Here is a 15,062-nt window from a genome sequence, read left to right as displayed (position 1 = left end):
AAGTAGGTGCTTTAGACCACTGAGCCATCTCTCCAGCCCTGTTTCTGTTTTTTTGTACCAGGGATTGAACCTGGGACCTTGCACTTGCCAGGCAGGCGCTTAAGCCACTGAGCTATCTCCCTGGCACAACAATGGTTATTTCTGTGTAACAGGAATTAGTTCTTTTTCTATGCATGTACAGTTTTTTAGAAAACCTTTTTGAGTTACCTTAATATGAGGGAGCCAAATGAAAAAAATAATAATAAAATTGAAATTAAAAAATGAGACCCAAAATACAAATAATTTAAAGAGCAAAATAAAGAGCCAGCCACATTAAGAGACAGGGAAGCAACAGCAGGGGCTGTAGCTCAGTGGCATAAGTGCCTGCCTGGCAAGTGCAAGGTCCCAAGTTCAATCTCCAGTACTGAAGAAAAAAAAAAAAGGTGGGGGGCTCTGTAGACACAGGAAAGTGGTCTGGGGAAGGAGAAGGGGGGAGTAAAAGTGACCAAGGAATGATGTGCATGTATATCAGACCCTAACACTGTAATTACTCCTTTATGTATCAATAACATGTGCTAATAAAAAAAACAATGTTTGGGCCAGGGATATAGCTCAGCAGCACAGTGCTTATCTGGAAAGCACAAGGTCCTGAGTTCAATTTCCAGTCTACTCACCCCCCCCCCAGAAAAAATTACGATCTTTTTTCTTACCAACCACAGCAGGACACATCTATAAAATAGGACTCTCGGAGTCTAGGGCAGAAGAATCAAAAAGTCAAGCCCAGCTCAAGCAACTCAGAAACTTAGCAATACTCACAAAATAAAAAAGGAGTGGGGATGTAGTTTAGTGCAAAGAGCCTGGGGCCAACTCCCAGTATTGCAAAAAAATGAAAGGAAGGAAAGAAGGGAAGGAAGGAAGAAAAAGGGGGGGTAAGATAAGAAAGAGGGGTCAAAAAAGAAAAGAAAGCAAAGCAGAGTAAAGATAGGGTAAAATAAGCAGACTACACAGCAGGGATGCCGTGTCACGCATGAAGTTCATCGCAGAGGCTTGGGGCAATACCCACAGGCAGGCCAAGGCTGCTGCAGGATTCACAGTACTCAGAACCACCAGCCAGTCAGGACCCGGATGGAGGCACCACACCAGCCTAACCTTCCTGTGAGAGTCAGAAACTCTCACTTGTTTAAGCTACTATTCCTTGGGTCTCTGTTGTAGGCAGCCAAGCCTATATCTAAATGAAGACAATAATGAAGGGCTGGTGAGATGGCTCAGCAGACTAAGAGCCTGGTTAGATAAATGCATGGACAGGGGTTTGATCCCTGGCACCACGTGCCATGCCCCTAGGCACACTGAGCCCCCCACAGAGTCCGGGCGTGGTGGAGCACCCACATGGTGGCACATGCACAGGAGGATCACTAGGAGTTCAAGCTGTGTAGTGAGACCCTGTACCAAATACATAAATTTTAAAAAAAGACAATAATCACAGGTGATCACCTTTATCAAGCATCTATTTTGTTCCAAGGGACATGTCTACACACCTCATCCTCATCTTACTTTATCCTTAGAAGGAGTCCAGGAAATGCTGGGCATGTGAATGCAGACCTGTAATCCATCTACTTGGGAGGCTAAGGCAGGAGGATCGCAAATTTGAAGCTTGAAAGCTAGTGAGACCATATTTCAAAATAAAAAATAAAAAGGGCTGGATGTAGCTCAATGGCACAGCACCTCTAGGTTCAATTCCCAGTGTCATAAAAATAAAATACAGTGTAAATAAGAAGAAATAAGGTAGACACTATTTTAATCCCCATTTCAGAGATGAGGAAACTGAAGCTGCTGATGGCTGAACACTTTGTCTAAGGTCAATCACCCATAGAGACCTGGGCATAGGCCGGTGGCTCCATGACATGACTCGACCCTAAGGCCATCCCAAGGGTGTCTGCCCCTCAGGGGAGGATGGCAATACTTTACCACCACAGTCTAGATAGCACCTGTTTACACGCCTGTCTCCCTAGCATCTAAGCTCAGGGTCTACAGCCAGAGCTTCCCATAGCAGGGTAACAGAGGTCGCCTATCCACAGCCTGCAGTATTCATTGTGCAAATGGGGGAAATCCTCATGATGGAGCTGGAGCTAGACAGCCCTCCTTGCTTTTCACTGCAGCTATCCCCAGGGGCAAATGCAGGTGGACCACTCACAGGGCAGAGAGGCCCTGTACAGAGCAAGACTCAGGACACCCGTGACAGCAGGCCACAGGAGCCACATCTCCAAGAGGAGGATAGGATGAGCTAAGGGCAAAAAAGTGCGTGGCAAACCAGGGCCGCTTCGTCGCTATCACAGAGGGGCTGTCCATGACTGCAGCGGGGGACTAACATGATGGAACAGTGGATCTGGAAGACTCACCCCCAGTAAAGTCCACACTTGGTCCAGTCCTTGGTCAGTCTCAGAATTGGCACCTCGCTTTACTTTAGCCCACATCTTATAGATTATACAACAACAAATCTGGGTTATGATTTTCACTTCCCAATATGTGCTTGTTCACTCTAAGAAGAATCAGTATGCTGTTTTGTAGATGATGATGTAAAACAGTTGTTTGTTTGTTTGTTTTTGGAACTGGGGATTGAACTCAGGCCCTTGTGCTTGTCAGGCAAGCGCTTATTCTACTGAGCTAACTCCCCAGCCCCCAAACAGTTGTTTGTGCTTTTGTGGTTCTGGGCACTGAACCCAGAACCTTTGCAATGAGCTACATCCCCCAACTCCCTTTGAGACAGGGTTTGCTAAGTCATTAAGTTGTCGAGACTGGGCTCAATCTTCCTGTTCTCCTACCTTAGCCTCCCAGAGTGCTAAGATTACAGGCATGTGCCACTAAGCCTAACTATATTTTCATAAATTTTTAGTCTAGGAGAAACAATCCTCTTTTCCATCACAAATGAGGAGGTACTGCTCTCTCTCTCTCTCTCTCTCTCTCTCTCTCTCTCTCTCTCTCTCTATCTCTCATTTGATACAGGATCTCACTACGCAGTTCAGACTTATAGCAGTCCTCCTGTCTCAGCCTCCCCAGCACTGGGATAACACACGTGCATCACCATGCCCGGTTCTAGGACCAGCACATCATGCCTGGAACCTGGCTGGCAGGGCATGAGGTATCAGGGGGATCACACTTGGGTCATTGCGCTTGCCAGGCAGGCACTGAGACCACTGAGCTATCTACCCAGCCCTGGTTTCCCTTTTAAAGAATATTTTTTCTGGACAAACACAAGGTCCTGAGTTTGATCCCCAATACCACATACACACACACACACATAAAAAAAAAAAATATATATATATATATATATATATACACACACACATATATATATATATATTTACAACAAGTGTCTGCCAAGGAAAATGTTATCGCTCCTGTCTAGATGTCTCCCCAAAGCCTCATGAGGTGATGGGGTGCTTTTTAGAGGTGACTGGATCTGGAGTATGCGCTGCTGGGATCAAAGACCAGGTTGTGGGATTGATTGATTCACCGTGTGATGCTAGGATTAAAGGTGTGAGAGCTACCTGCCCTTGGGTGGGTAGTCTGGGTAAGGTATAAAGGACAGAAAGAGCTGTGGTTGGAGTTTGTCACTTGTCGCTTGTGGTTGTTGTCTGCCATGAACTGTTTCTCCTCTTTGATGCACCTCTGCCAAGCCACCCTGCCATGGAACCAGCTGATTATGGACTGAAACCTCTACAAACTGTGAGCTAAATAAACCTTTCCTCCTTTAACTTTGGGTGTTGGGTATTTTGTCCCAGCAGTGAGAAAAGGAACTAAAACAGAGAAAAACGATACAAGGAGAACAGCATGTTTTCCTCCCCTGTGCCAATACCAGGAACCACTCTGCCAGGCTGGACGCCAGCCTGGAGCCTCAGTTTCCCCTCTGGAGGTGTCTCACTGGTCCTGAGTGGTCAGTGACACCACAGTGACCCCGCACCCTGCCTGCTGGCCCATGTACCCAGGCGGGATGGGGTGACACATACTTGTAGACAGCACTGTCCTTCTTGGGGCTGTGTTGGGGCAGCAGGCTGTGGGAGTACTGGTGCACGCCCAGGTCGTACAGCGAGGGGAAATCCTTGCCACAGAGGTGACAGCGGTAGCTCAGCTCCTCCTGGTGGCTCTTGATGTGCTCCAGAAACGTGTCGAGCTTGGGGAAGGTTTGCGCACAGCTCTTGACCACACACTTGTACACCTGCAGGGAGATGCTGGGCAGGTGAGGAAGTTGGCCTCTTTCCCCTGCCCCTGACTACTGAGCACTAGTGGTTGGTTTGTTTTGTTTTGTCTTTTTGAGACAGGATTTCACTATGTAGTTCAGACTGGCCTTGAACTCACTTTGGAACCCAAGCCAACATTGAACTCAATGTGACCCACTTATCCACAGCTTCCCAAGTGCTGGGATTACTGGTGTGTGCCACTACACCCCAATGCAGTGCTGGTTTTATTGTGATTGTGGATTCTTTTCTCTCTGTGTAGCCTAGGTGTAAGTAGGAAAATTATCCAGGCATTCGGGAGGCTGAGGCAGGAGGATCACTGCAAGTCTGAGGCCAGCCTGGGTTACACAGTGAGTTCAAGGCCAGCCTGAACTGTATAGTGAGATCTGGTCTCAAAAGAAAAAGAGCAAGAAATCATCCAAGTTATGCAGTGAAGGGATGACTGTGTCCTTTCAATGTTCCGCTGGAGGAGTGGCTCACAAACCTGAACAGACATAAGAATCTCAGATTGTTGGGCAACACCTCTGGGGAATCTGATGTGGAAGGTGTGGTGGTCTGCGTATGAGGACTCCTGACCAGGAATCTTTAGCTGATGCTGCCACTGTAGGTCTGGGGACCTCACTTTGAGGACTGTGACCTAACACACCTGCCTAGGGTCCTCTGGTGCTTTGGGGGATGGGCTAGTTCTGAGAAGTTACTATTGATTCAGGACCCAAACTCTCGAGTTAAATGTTAACTTGTGGGGCCGGGGAGATGGCTCAGTAGAATAAGCACTTGCCTGGCAAGCACAAGGGCCTGAGCTCAATCCCCGGTTCCGCAAAAAAAAAAAAAAAAAAATATGTGAACTTGTAAAACTCATCCAATGTAATGACTTTTGTCAGGTAGAGAAGATAACCTCAAAGGTCAGGGTGTTGTCGTCCCATACAGCACGAACCAAATTTGTATCTTAATTTAATAGTCTGATTTTGGAGATTTTTTTTTTTTTTTTTTTTTTTTTTGAAACAGGGTCTTGCTAGATGGCAACTCACCATTCTCCTGTCTCAGCCTCTGGCATGCTGGGATTACAAATGTGCACCACACACATGGCTTTCACATCTTTTCTGAACTGGTTTTGTAATCCTTGCAATTCTTTGATTAATGAGTTAAGGAATATTCTGCTTCATATTGAGTCTCACCGTATATAAGAATTATGTTGTTAACATTTTGGAAATGTTACTTTGATAAGTAGCACATATTCCTTGGGTGCCTACACAATGTCACACACCCTTCCTAACAAAGTGAACCCTCATTTGTTCAAGGTGGCCCTCCCAGAACTAAAACACAAAAGCCTCCTAGCAGAAATCATGTTTGCTGCATTTGTCCTGCTGGATGGAGATGTAGTAGCTGTTCCGTAACAGTAAGGATGAATGCCTCCAGCTAAGGATAACAGACCGGAAGCTAGAAGCCTGGTCTATCGTGACACATGTGACCCACTGTATAAGCCCAATCTTGCCTAGTTGTCAATTTCTTTTCATGTGAGAGAAATAAAGCCTAACTAGGAAGCCAGTGCTCTCGTATCTGCTGAATAACACATTCCTAAGTGACAGAGCACATGGCTAACCCTGATCAATGAGACCTAGAGAGCATTTCTAGGAAAGGTGCCCTTACTCCTAAAAAGGTTCCCACTGTTCATGAGTGACACTATGTCTAGACTGATTCCTAGGAAAGTGACCACCATCCAAGGACCACAGTGGGTGCCACAGTGGGGGACATGGCCATGCCCTGTAATGGTGGTGGCCACAGCTGAAAAGACACCCAAGACTTGAAGCTGGGCTGAGTCACCTGACTGTCTCAGGCCTGGAGATTCCCTATCCAGGCCTCATGCTCTGAGATAACAAACTTCCCAAGTCTTCAAGCCAGCTGAAGTCAAAAGCTTCTATGAGTTTATCCCAGGACCACCCAACTTTACTCCATCAACCCCTGAAAGGAATCTTCCCTAAGGATAAGAGCTACTCTATTTGAGGGGCTAACTCCTGTCCCTTTGCAAGCAGCATTCAAGATACAAATCGGATGTGGTAGTGCAGGCCTATAACCCAGCTCTCTGGGAAACTGAGGCAGGAGGATCACGAATTTGAGCCGAACCCAGGAAACTTAGTGACTTAGCAAAACTCGGACTCAAAAATAAAAAATGTAAAAGGTACTAGAGATATCACTGAGTGCAAAGGCCCCAGATTCAATCACCAGTAATGTGCACACATGCACACACACATGCACACATGCACATACAGGCCCCTGGCACCAGCCATGTCTCAGACAGGTGACTGCAGCCCTTGCGGCCCTCTGTCCACCTACCTGCTCATTCTTGTGCTGGGTCATATGGGACTTGAGCTGCAAGTAGGTGCCGAACTTGCTGGGGCAGAACTGGCACAGGTAGGAGCTGTCGATGAGCACCACCTGCTTGGCTTCCATCTTGTCCCCCTCCTCCTCACCCGCTATGGGCAAAGCCTGGGGCTGTGGGGCACCGGCCAAGGTCTGACCCAGCCCTAGGGAGAAGGTCAAGGAAGAGTCAGGCAAGAAGTCACGGGGCACCTACCACGCTCCCTTGTCTCCCCACAGCACAGGCGCTAAATGACCAAGATGCTGCCCCTGTGGCGGGGCAAGGCTGCGTGCGGACTTACTCCCTGTCCTCTGCCTGGACCCTGTGGACCTCGTCCCACACCTTGCTGCCCAGCCCTTGTTCTCACTGGAGCCACCAGCTTAATGTCCCTCCCTCGTGAGGCCGTTCCTCACTCTTCATAGTCAGGGACTGCTGCCTGTCTCCAGGCCCACAGCCAGGCATCTGGTGGGCCTCCATCATGTTTGACAAATGGCTGAACCTTTGGTACTGGCACTGCAGGTGTTGCCAATGCAATGGGAAGTGTGGACCTCCCATAGGGAGTTCGTGAGACTCAGAGGACACAGACAGCTACTCCAGTGGAGGCTCTGACAGAAGGTACTGAGCAACCACGTGAGTCAATGTGTGGACAAGGCTGGCTCAGAGTCCACACTTTCTACCATGGTGCCCACAACCTGCAGGAGGATTGCTCCAAGTTTGAGACCAGCCTGAGCTGAAAAGTGAGCTCAAGGCCAGCCTGAACCGCCTAGCAAGAAAGACCCTGTCTTAAAAAGACAAATAAAAAATCTATATGATGCTCATGTTAAATTTCGATCAGCCGCCAGCACTGTAGTTAATTGCTCAAAAACAGTGTAGGTACAACACCAACCCAATACAAGAACAGGAGCCTCAGCTCAGGCTCAGATGAACAAGAACACCATGTTGTACAAAGAGCCCGGGAAAAGCTCAGACAGCTTTCAATGACAGTAGCCTCACGGAGCAATTTGTTAAAAGTAGATTCTGAGGTAGAATCCAGGATCAACCAAAACAAAAACCACTGGATGTGGTGGTGCTAGCCTGTAGTGCCAGTGCCTTGGGAGGCTAGGGCAGGAAGATCACAAGCTTGAGCCCAAAGTGGACATCTTAATGACTTCATAAGAGTCTATCTGGAGATAAAAAAATTAAAAAGAGCTGGGGATGTATCTCAGTGTAAAGACCCTGGGTTAAATCCCTGTACCACATACACACACTCCAGGGTAGTGATATCTGCTATGGGTATCCATAAAAATGCCACATGCAGTTTTTGGCTGCCTTTCATCCTATGTCCCACTTTCAAGATAAAGTAGACTTGAGCCCAGAGAGGCCAAGGCGGGTCCTGAGACCACACAGCTAGCAACCGGACCTATGAAGAGGCAGAGTAGCTTCCCAGCTCCTACCCACCTGTGCTTTCCTCATCCTCTTGCCTGCTGGGGTTCAAGGCCATGACTTGGACGGTCACAGAGTTTCGAGAAACAGTGCCACCACTGCGCCCCGGAGGCCACACCTTGTGGGTCTGCATGTGCTTCTTGACATTGGACTTCTGCGCGAAGGCACGGCCGCACGCGATGCACTGGAAGGGCTTCTCACCCGTGTGGCTGGGGGCGACAAGGCTGGTCAGAGGGCTCATGCCGGAGCCCCTGCACCAGGACACCCAGGGGGGACAGCCAGACACTGCTGCCACCTCCTGACACCACGTAGACACAGCCACTGGCTGAAACAAGCAGGCTACCTCCCTGAACTGAAGCTACCAGCCCTGAGCTGAGGTCCTTTGTGGCTGCCAAGGACAGGCGCATGCTGGGAGCCCACTCCAGAGAGGGCTTCAGCACCCTACCCACAGCACCCAACTTGTACCACTCTATATTTTTCTTTAACATATTTTAGATATGGTTCAAACTGTCCAGGCTGGCCTCAAATTTGCAATCCTACAGCCTCATCCACCTAAGTATCACCCAGAACTGGCTTCAACCCACTTATTTTTTCTTTATTTTTAAAAGCAGGGCCTGGGGCCAGGGAGATAGCTCAGTAGAATAAGCGCTTGCCTGGCAAGCACATGGGCCTGAGTTCAATTCCCGGTTCCACCAAAAAAAAAAAAAAAAAAAAAAAGATAAAAGCAGGGCCTCACTCTGTAACTTTGGCTGGCCTTAAACTCACCACACAGCCTGGGATCACAGCAATCCTCCTACCTCAGCCTCCCAAATGCTGGGATTACAGGGGTGGGATACCATACCTGGCTATATCTACCCTTTTTATTTTTCATTTTGAGATGGATCTAAGTTTCCCAGTCTGGACTCAAATCTGCAATCTCCCTGTCTTAGCCTCCTAGAGTACTGGGACTATAGGTGGGTGCCACCATGCCTAGCTTCAACTCACTTTTTAAAAATTTAAATAAGGGGGCCTGCCCCTTAGCTCCGTTCTTTAAGTGGCTGCTTCGACAAAGCAATCAGGCTCAGGTGGCTGTGGTTTGATCCCCACAACTCAAGCCAGCCAAACCTGCCCTGAAGGCATGCGGAGAAAAAAAAAATCCTTAAAAACTTAAAATAATTTTGAAGTGAAGCATCCTACTGTCATTAGCTATGGAAAGTCACTTGTCATAAATACTAAGTAAGCAAAAATTCAATTATAAAACAAAGTTATTAAGACACACAGCTGCACTATTTAGTGAGGTAGGTACCTGCCACCTGGTACTAAATTCACTGAAATAGTGTGGTGGTGTGCATCTGCAATCCTCACATTTGGGAGACTGATGCAGAAGGACTGCCTGAGTTCAAGGACAGGCTGGGCTAAACAGTGAGTTCAAGGCCAGCCTGAACTGCATAGTGAGTCCCTGTCTCCAAAAACAATTTTCACTAAAATTACGCTACATCATAAATACAGTTTCTCAGCTGTACTAGCCACGTTCCGGTATTCAACAGCCGGCCCTATATGTTAGCTGCTGCTGCAAGGGACAGTGCCAGTTTGAGCACCTCTATCACTGCTCAGAATTTCTGGCCTGCACTGACTGAGACTGGTGGCTCTCCACTGAGTTTAACTTTGTCCTACAGGGGACACCTGGCAGCATCTGGAGAGTTTCGGCTGTGACAGGTGTAGGGTAGAGCATTATGGTATCTACTGGTCAGGGGTCGGGTCTGCGCTTAAACATTCTACAAAGCACAGCCAGCCTCCCACAGCACAGAATGCGGTGACCAGAATCTGAAATGTCATCAGTGAGAGCCTGGAAAGCCCTGGTCTTGGAAGAGGCTTCCTCCTGATGGGGTTAGAATCACACACACACACTCACACATACACACACAGACAAATACACACACACATATACACGCACATATGCTCACACATACACACACATAGACAAACACAAACACTCACACTCACTCATATTCATGAGTGATAATCTCCTTCCAACTTGAGTGGCCTAAATTGACTTTAGAAAATTGGTCAGAAAGGAGGCTGTTCTTTTCTTTTTTGGCACCAAGAATAAAACTCAGGACCTGGAGCTTGCCAGGTGGTCATTGTACCACTGAGATCTATCTCTGGCCCACTTAACAACTTAATGAGACTTTGTCTCAGAAAATAAAGGAGCAGGGATATAGCTCAGTAAAAATGCCCTAGGTTCAATTCCTGGTAACACACACACGTGCTTCTGTGTGCACACACACACACACACACACACACTCACACTCACATCAAATTGAGACATTTTCCACTGATTCTCCAAAAACTACAATAACAAAGTAAATAAATAATCTGTTCACTATCTCTTTTCAAATTTTTCGATGCTATTTTTTTTTTCTGGTACCAGGAATCAAACTCAGGGTCTCACACTTGCTAGGCAGGCACTGCATCACTGAGCTATATCCCCAGCCCTCAATGTCATTTTTAATGAACCACGTGCAGTCACCTCCTCTACAAAGGTATCCTGCTCTATGAGGACCCTGATCATGACAACCCTCCATTTCCCAGAGGAAAGAGCTGAGGCCCAGACAGGCTCCTTGCCTATTCCTTATATGTCTGTTTTGTTTTTCGAGCCAGGGTCTTACTATGCAGTTCAAACTATCCTTGAACTCACTATACAGCCCAGACTAGCCTCAAACTCCTGGTGATCCTCCTGCCTCAGGATCCCATGCACTGGGAATATAGGTACAGGCCACCACACCCAGCCTCCCTGGCCATTCCTGGGATAGGAGGTGTTACAGCTCATGCCAAGGGAGCCCAGAGATCCTAGCTACCCTGGCAAAGTGCAGTACCTGGGACCAGGCAGCCCTGCACATCTGTAAAGTTCCTCTCAGTGAGTTTATCCCACACCTGTCCATCATGGTGGGCAGGCCCCTTCCCCTGGCCTTGAAAGCCAAGTGGGAAAACCATCCTGACCAAGACTACAGGCCCAGATGCCCTGAAAGGACAACAGGGGCTCACTTGCCACTGTGGACAGTCACCTGCCCCCAGGCCCACAGTACCTCCGGATGTGCTGCTGCAGGTCAAAGTTCTTCGTGAAGGACTTGTCACAGTAGGAACACTTGAGTTTCTGTGCTTTGGGCTTCCCTGCAGCTGAGATGCAAAGGGGAAGGAATGGTGAGGTTTCCCTCCTGCCACAGCACCCCAACCCACACCCTGGAGTCCATAGCTATGTGCACACAGAGCAAGAGCCACTTCTGAGGTCCTCACAGGGCTTGGGCGGAAAGCCTAGAACATGCTCTCTTTGACAGCTACCTCATCCTGGGATGCAATCTGCTCTCCCTGAGTCCTGCCCCCGGCCAGCCTCAGCGCTTCCTCCATCCAGCTCTAGCAGGCTCCTTGTCAACCCTGCTAGCACTCAAGCGTGGTCCCACTGCAGGGCTTTGGCGCCTGCTGGCCCCCTCTCCCGGAATGCTGGTCCCGTGGATACCCACAAAGCTGCTTCCTTCCCCTTGCTGCATGGACAGCAGCACCCCCAGCCTCTCAGCTCCAGCACCCTGCTACTCTCTTTCCTAGAGCAACTCTGCCTCTCCCATTAGACTGTGAGCAACTGAAGGCAGAAGACCAAGACCCGGAGTCCTTGGTGCCTGGCACAGAGACAGCTGCTCACATCTGTGGAAGGAAACAAGGATGTGGCTTACTACAAAGCCCCCCAAAATTCTCAACTACTCTTCTCTCCATTCAACTTGCTGCTTCCAACACTACCCCTACCCCACACTCTGCAGTTCCAAAAGGGTGGCAGATACTGCCTGGCTGATGCCCACTCGCCTTCCTTCCTCCAAGATCTCTTACATAGTGGGAACACTGATATTTCAGGAAAAACACATTTCTCAGCTTCTTTACCTGACTGTGGCAGTCTAAGTTCCCGCCAATGAAAAGTAAGTGAAAGCCTCATATAAAAATTCTGAAAATGTGGGGTACCTCCGTTACCATTCCTTTCTTCCTCTTTTTACTGCCTGGAATATGAAACTGATGACGGGAGCTCCAGCAGCCACCTTAGATAAAGAGGCACCCTAATAAATGAAGGTACACCCTGGGACTAGAGAAGCAGAAAGACAGAAGAAACCTGGGTGCCTGGTCAATATGTCATGTGATTCCCAGATTGCCTTGTTCTATAAAGGGAAGAAACAATGTTTTACTACTTTGAAATAACTACTATTGTAGATTTTTCCATTACTGCAAACTTAGCTCTAACTATCATCAACGGAGAAGTGGAAGCAAGCAGCCTATGGCTAGGACAATGTGGAGGAAAGATGTCCGCCATCGTATCCCTGCACCGGGGCCACATAGCTCACACCCAGGAAGGTCACAGCCACGCACATCTGAGCTCCTCAGCGTACCCAGGAAGATAGCCCAAGATAGGCTGGGGGCCCACCTTCTGAGAGTGCACCGGCACCCTTAGCACGTCGGGTCTTCAGCGTGGGCGGGGGCTCAAAGGTGGCCACTGTGCCCGCGGTGGCACTGGCAAGAGGGGCAGCAGGGTTTGGTCCTTTTGGCTTGAATCCCTGCTTTCCCGGGCTGTAGACGGGGGGTGTGGGGTACACTGGAGCCTCCACACATGGGCTGGGCACCTGGAAGGACAGCACCATGAGGGAAGAGGCTGCAGGAAATAGGGGTGCTGTGGCTGGGGTCTCTCACCACGGCCCCACCTCCAGCACCATTCTGTATCTCTATCCAGTCCCCTGCCCTGGCTCAGTCACCCCGGGCACAGTTGTGACCCCTCCGCATGTCATGAAGCCAACTGTGTGGGTCCAAAGCACCCCAGTGACCTGGTCTTTCAATTTCTCTGTCTCAGTTTCCACACCTGTAAAATGGGGCCAATTACAGTCTTCCTCTTGTGGGGTTGTTGGGGCCTCAATGAAGTGGCACACACAGGGCTCAGCACAGTGGGTGGCCTTTAGAATGCACCCAATAAATACACCATTCTCAGTGCTGCTCACATTGCTGTCAGCAATGGTTTCCTAGCACAGCCTGGGCCTCATCACTTCTCCCCTCACTGACACTGCCACCGGACACCGCAGCAGCGGGGGAGAAGCCACAGACGGAACACTGAGCCTTTCAGGCTTGGAGCAGGGCAGGGGCACTGTGGCAGAGCTCAGGTACTCCTCATTCGCTGGGCCTTTGGGCCATGCTGTCCAAAATTCCACTTCCTATCCCTCTGCTTCTGCTTATCATTATCTAGAATAACACATCTTGCCTGTTTATCTTGTCTTTTATCTGCTTAGTTCCATGAGAGCAGGAGCTTTTGTCTGCTTCTGTGCACCACTTTATCCCCAGGTCTACAACAATGCTGGGTGCAGGGGCACTCAGTAACCAGTTGCTGAATGAAGGAATTCACAGACGCATTTAGCCGGCTGCTGATGTGGCACCCACAGGTGCTTCTACTGAAGCTTGTCTGCTGGCTCTAGGCACCATCCCTGCACCCTTCTGTACTTGCCCTGAAACACATGGGTGGGAAGCTCCCACCACATTCCATTGGCCACATGGTCTGATCATGGCAGGCTCTGCCCAGGAAAGCTGTGGAAGGAGGTGAAGATGCAGGAGGGAGTAGAAGTCTCCTCCTCCAGCTGTGGCAGGAGACAGGTGGGTTTGCCAGTCAAGTTTAGAGAAACTGCAAGGTTCCTCTGCCTCTCCTGACCTCCAGTCGTGGGGGCTGCAGGGCACCTCCAACAGCCACTGCTGTCCTTGTTGTCACCTCTGAGCTAAGCAACAGTGAACGTGAAAACCAAAGTCACCCACAAATCCTGGCTTCTATATCTAGCCCTTCTATCAGCTTCATATGTACCCAACTTCCTGTACTAAATCTCTCCAGCAAAAACACATAGCAGAGCAGGATTACAGCTCAGTGACATAGCATCTGCCCGGCAAGCGTGATGTCTTGAGTTTGATTCCCAGTTTCTCCTCCAAAAAGTAGAGGAAAAAAAAAAAACCAGAAATACCTAGCATTACACATCTGTATTGCCAATACATGGGAGGCTGAGACAGATCGTCGTGGGTGTGAGGACAACCTGGTCTAGAAAGTGAGTAAAGGCCAGCCTGAACTGCACAGGTAAACCCTGTTTCAACAAACAAGCAAAAATGGAATACCCAGCATGGTTTGTTTTCCTGACCAATCCCTGACCAATACAGCACTCAAGAAATACTTGTCACATTGAACAGCAAAAGAAACTTCTAACAGGCCAGGTGTGGTGGCCCATGCCTGTAATCCTATCACTCAGGAGGCAGGAGGATCACCTTGAGTTCAAGGCCAGCCTGGACTACATAGAGAGTTCAGGATCAGCCCAAACTACAAAGTGAGACTCTATTTCAAAAGACAAACAAAGAAATCAACAGAATGAAGAAATAATATACAGAATGTGAAAAAAGATTTACCAGCTATGCCTCAAAAAAAAAAAAAAAACTTAATATCTATAAAGAACTTAAAAAATTGGGCTAGGGAGATAGTTTGGTAGCCTAAGTACCTGCCTGGCAAGTGCAAGGTCCTGAGTTCAATCCCCAGTACATGTCATGCTGGCCCCAGAACCCCACGCATACTGTGCCGGCCCTGGAACCAGGCATGGGGGCACACACCTGTAATCCCAGCACTGGGGAGGCTGAGACAGGAGGATCACTATGAGTCCAAACTGCACAGTGAGACCCTGTATCAATTAAAAAAAGAAAGAACTAAAAAATTCAGATCTCTCCAAATTTAGAGAGCCAACCCAAAAACTGGCATCTGAAATGAATAGACACTTCTCAGATGAAGAAGTACAAACACCAAATAAATATATGAAATATATTACTAGTCATTGGGAAATGCAAATTAAAATAACACTGAAAAAATGCTATCAAGAAATCAGCCAGGGGCTGGTGAGATGGCTCAGTGGTCTAAAGCACCTATTTAGAACAAGCTTAGCAAAGCACAGCGACCATGGTTCAATCCCCCAGCACCACATGCCAGCCAGCCCCGCCCACTGGTGGGCTGAGTTGGCCACACACACACATAAATAAATTTAAAAAAAAAAAAAGAA

General features: G+C 48.5%; 1 protein-coding gene across 3 annotated transcripts in view; it reads right to left on the bottom strand.

The window, feature by feature from the left end:
- Window positions 1-15,062, bottom strand: part of Znf341 (zinc finger protein 341) — a 64,627-nt gene that overhangs the window by 16,867 nt on the left and 32,698 nt on the right. For all 3 annotated transcript variants that reach the window (XM_004630823.2, XM_023714938.1, XM_012514683.2), the window contains 5 exons: window positions 12,428-12,623; window positions 11,055-11,145; window positions 8,005-8,198; window positions 6,543-6,733; window positions 3,984-4,192 (listed from right to left, as the gene is read on the bottom strand). In XM_004630823.2, coding sequence (XP_004630880.1) covers window positions 3,984-4,192; window positions 6,543-6,733; window positions 8,005-8,198; window positions 11,055-11,145; window positions 12,428-12,623 — 881 coding nt within the window. The remainder of the gene's footprint in view (window positions 1-3,983; window positions 4,193-6,542; window positions 6,734-8,004; window positions 8,199-11,054; window positions 11,146-12,427; window positions 12,624-15,062) is intronic.

This window comes from Octodon degus, unplaced genomic scaffold (assembly GCF_000260255.1).
Source record: "Octodon degus isolate 3935 unplaced genomic scaffold, OctDeg1.0 scaffold00037, whole genome shotgun sequence".
Taxonomy (NCBI): Eukaryota; Metazoa; Chordata; class Mammalia; order Rodentia; family Octodontidae; genus Octodon; species Octodon degus.
Note: the sequence above shows the minus strand (reverse complement) of the source record. Positions and strands in the feature narration are given on the sequence as shown.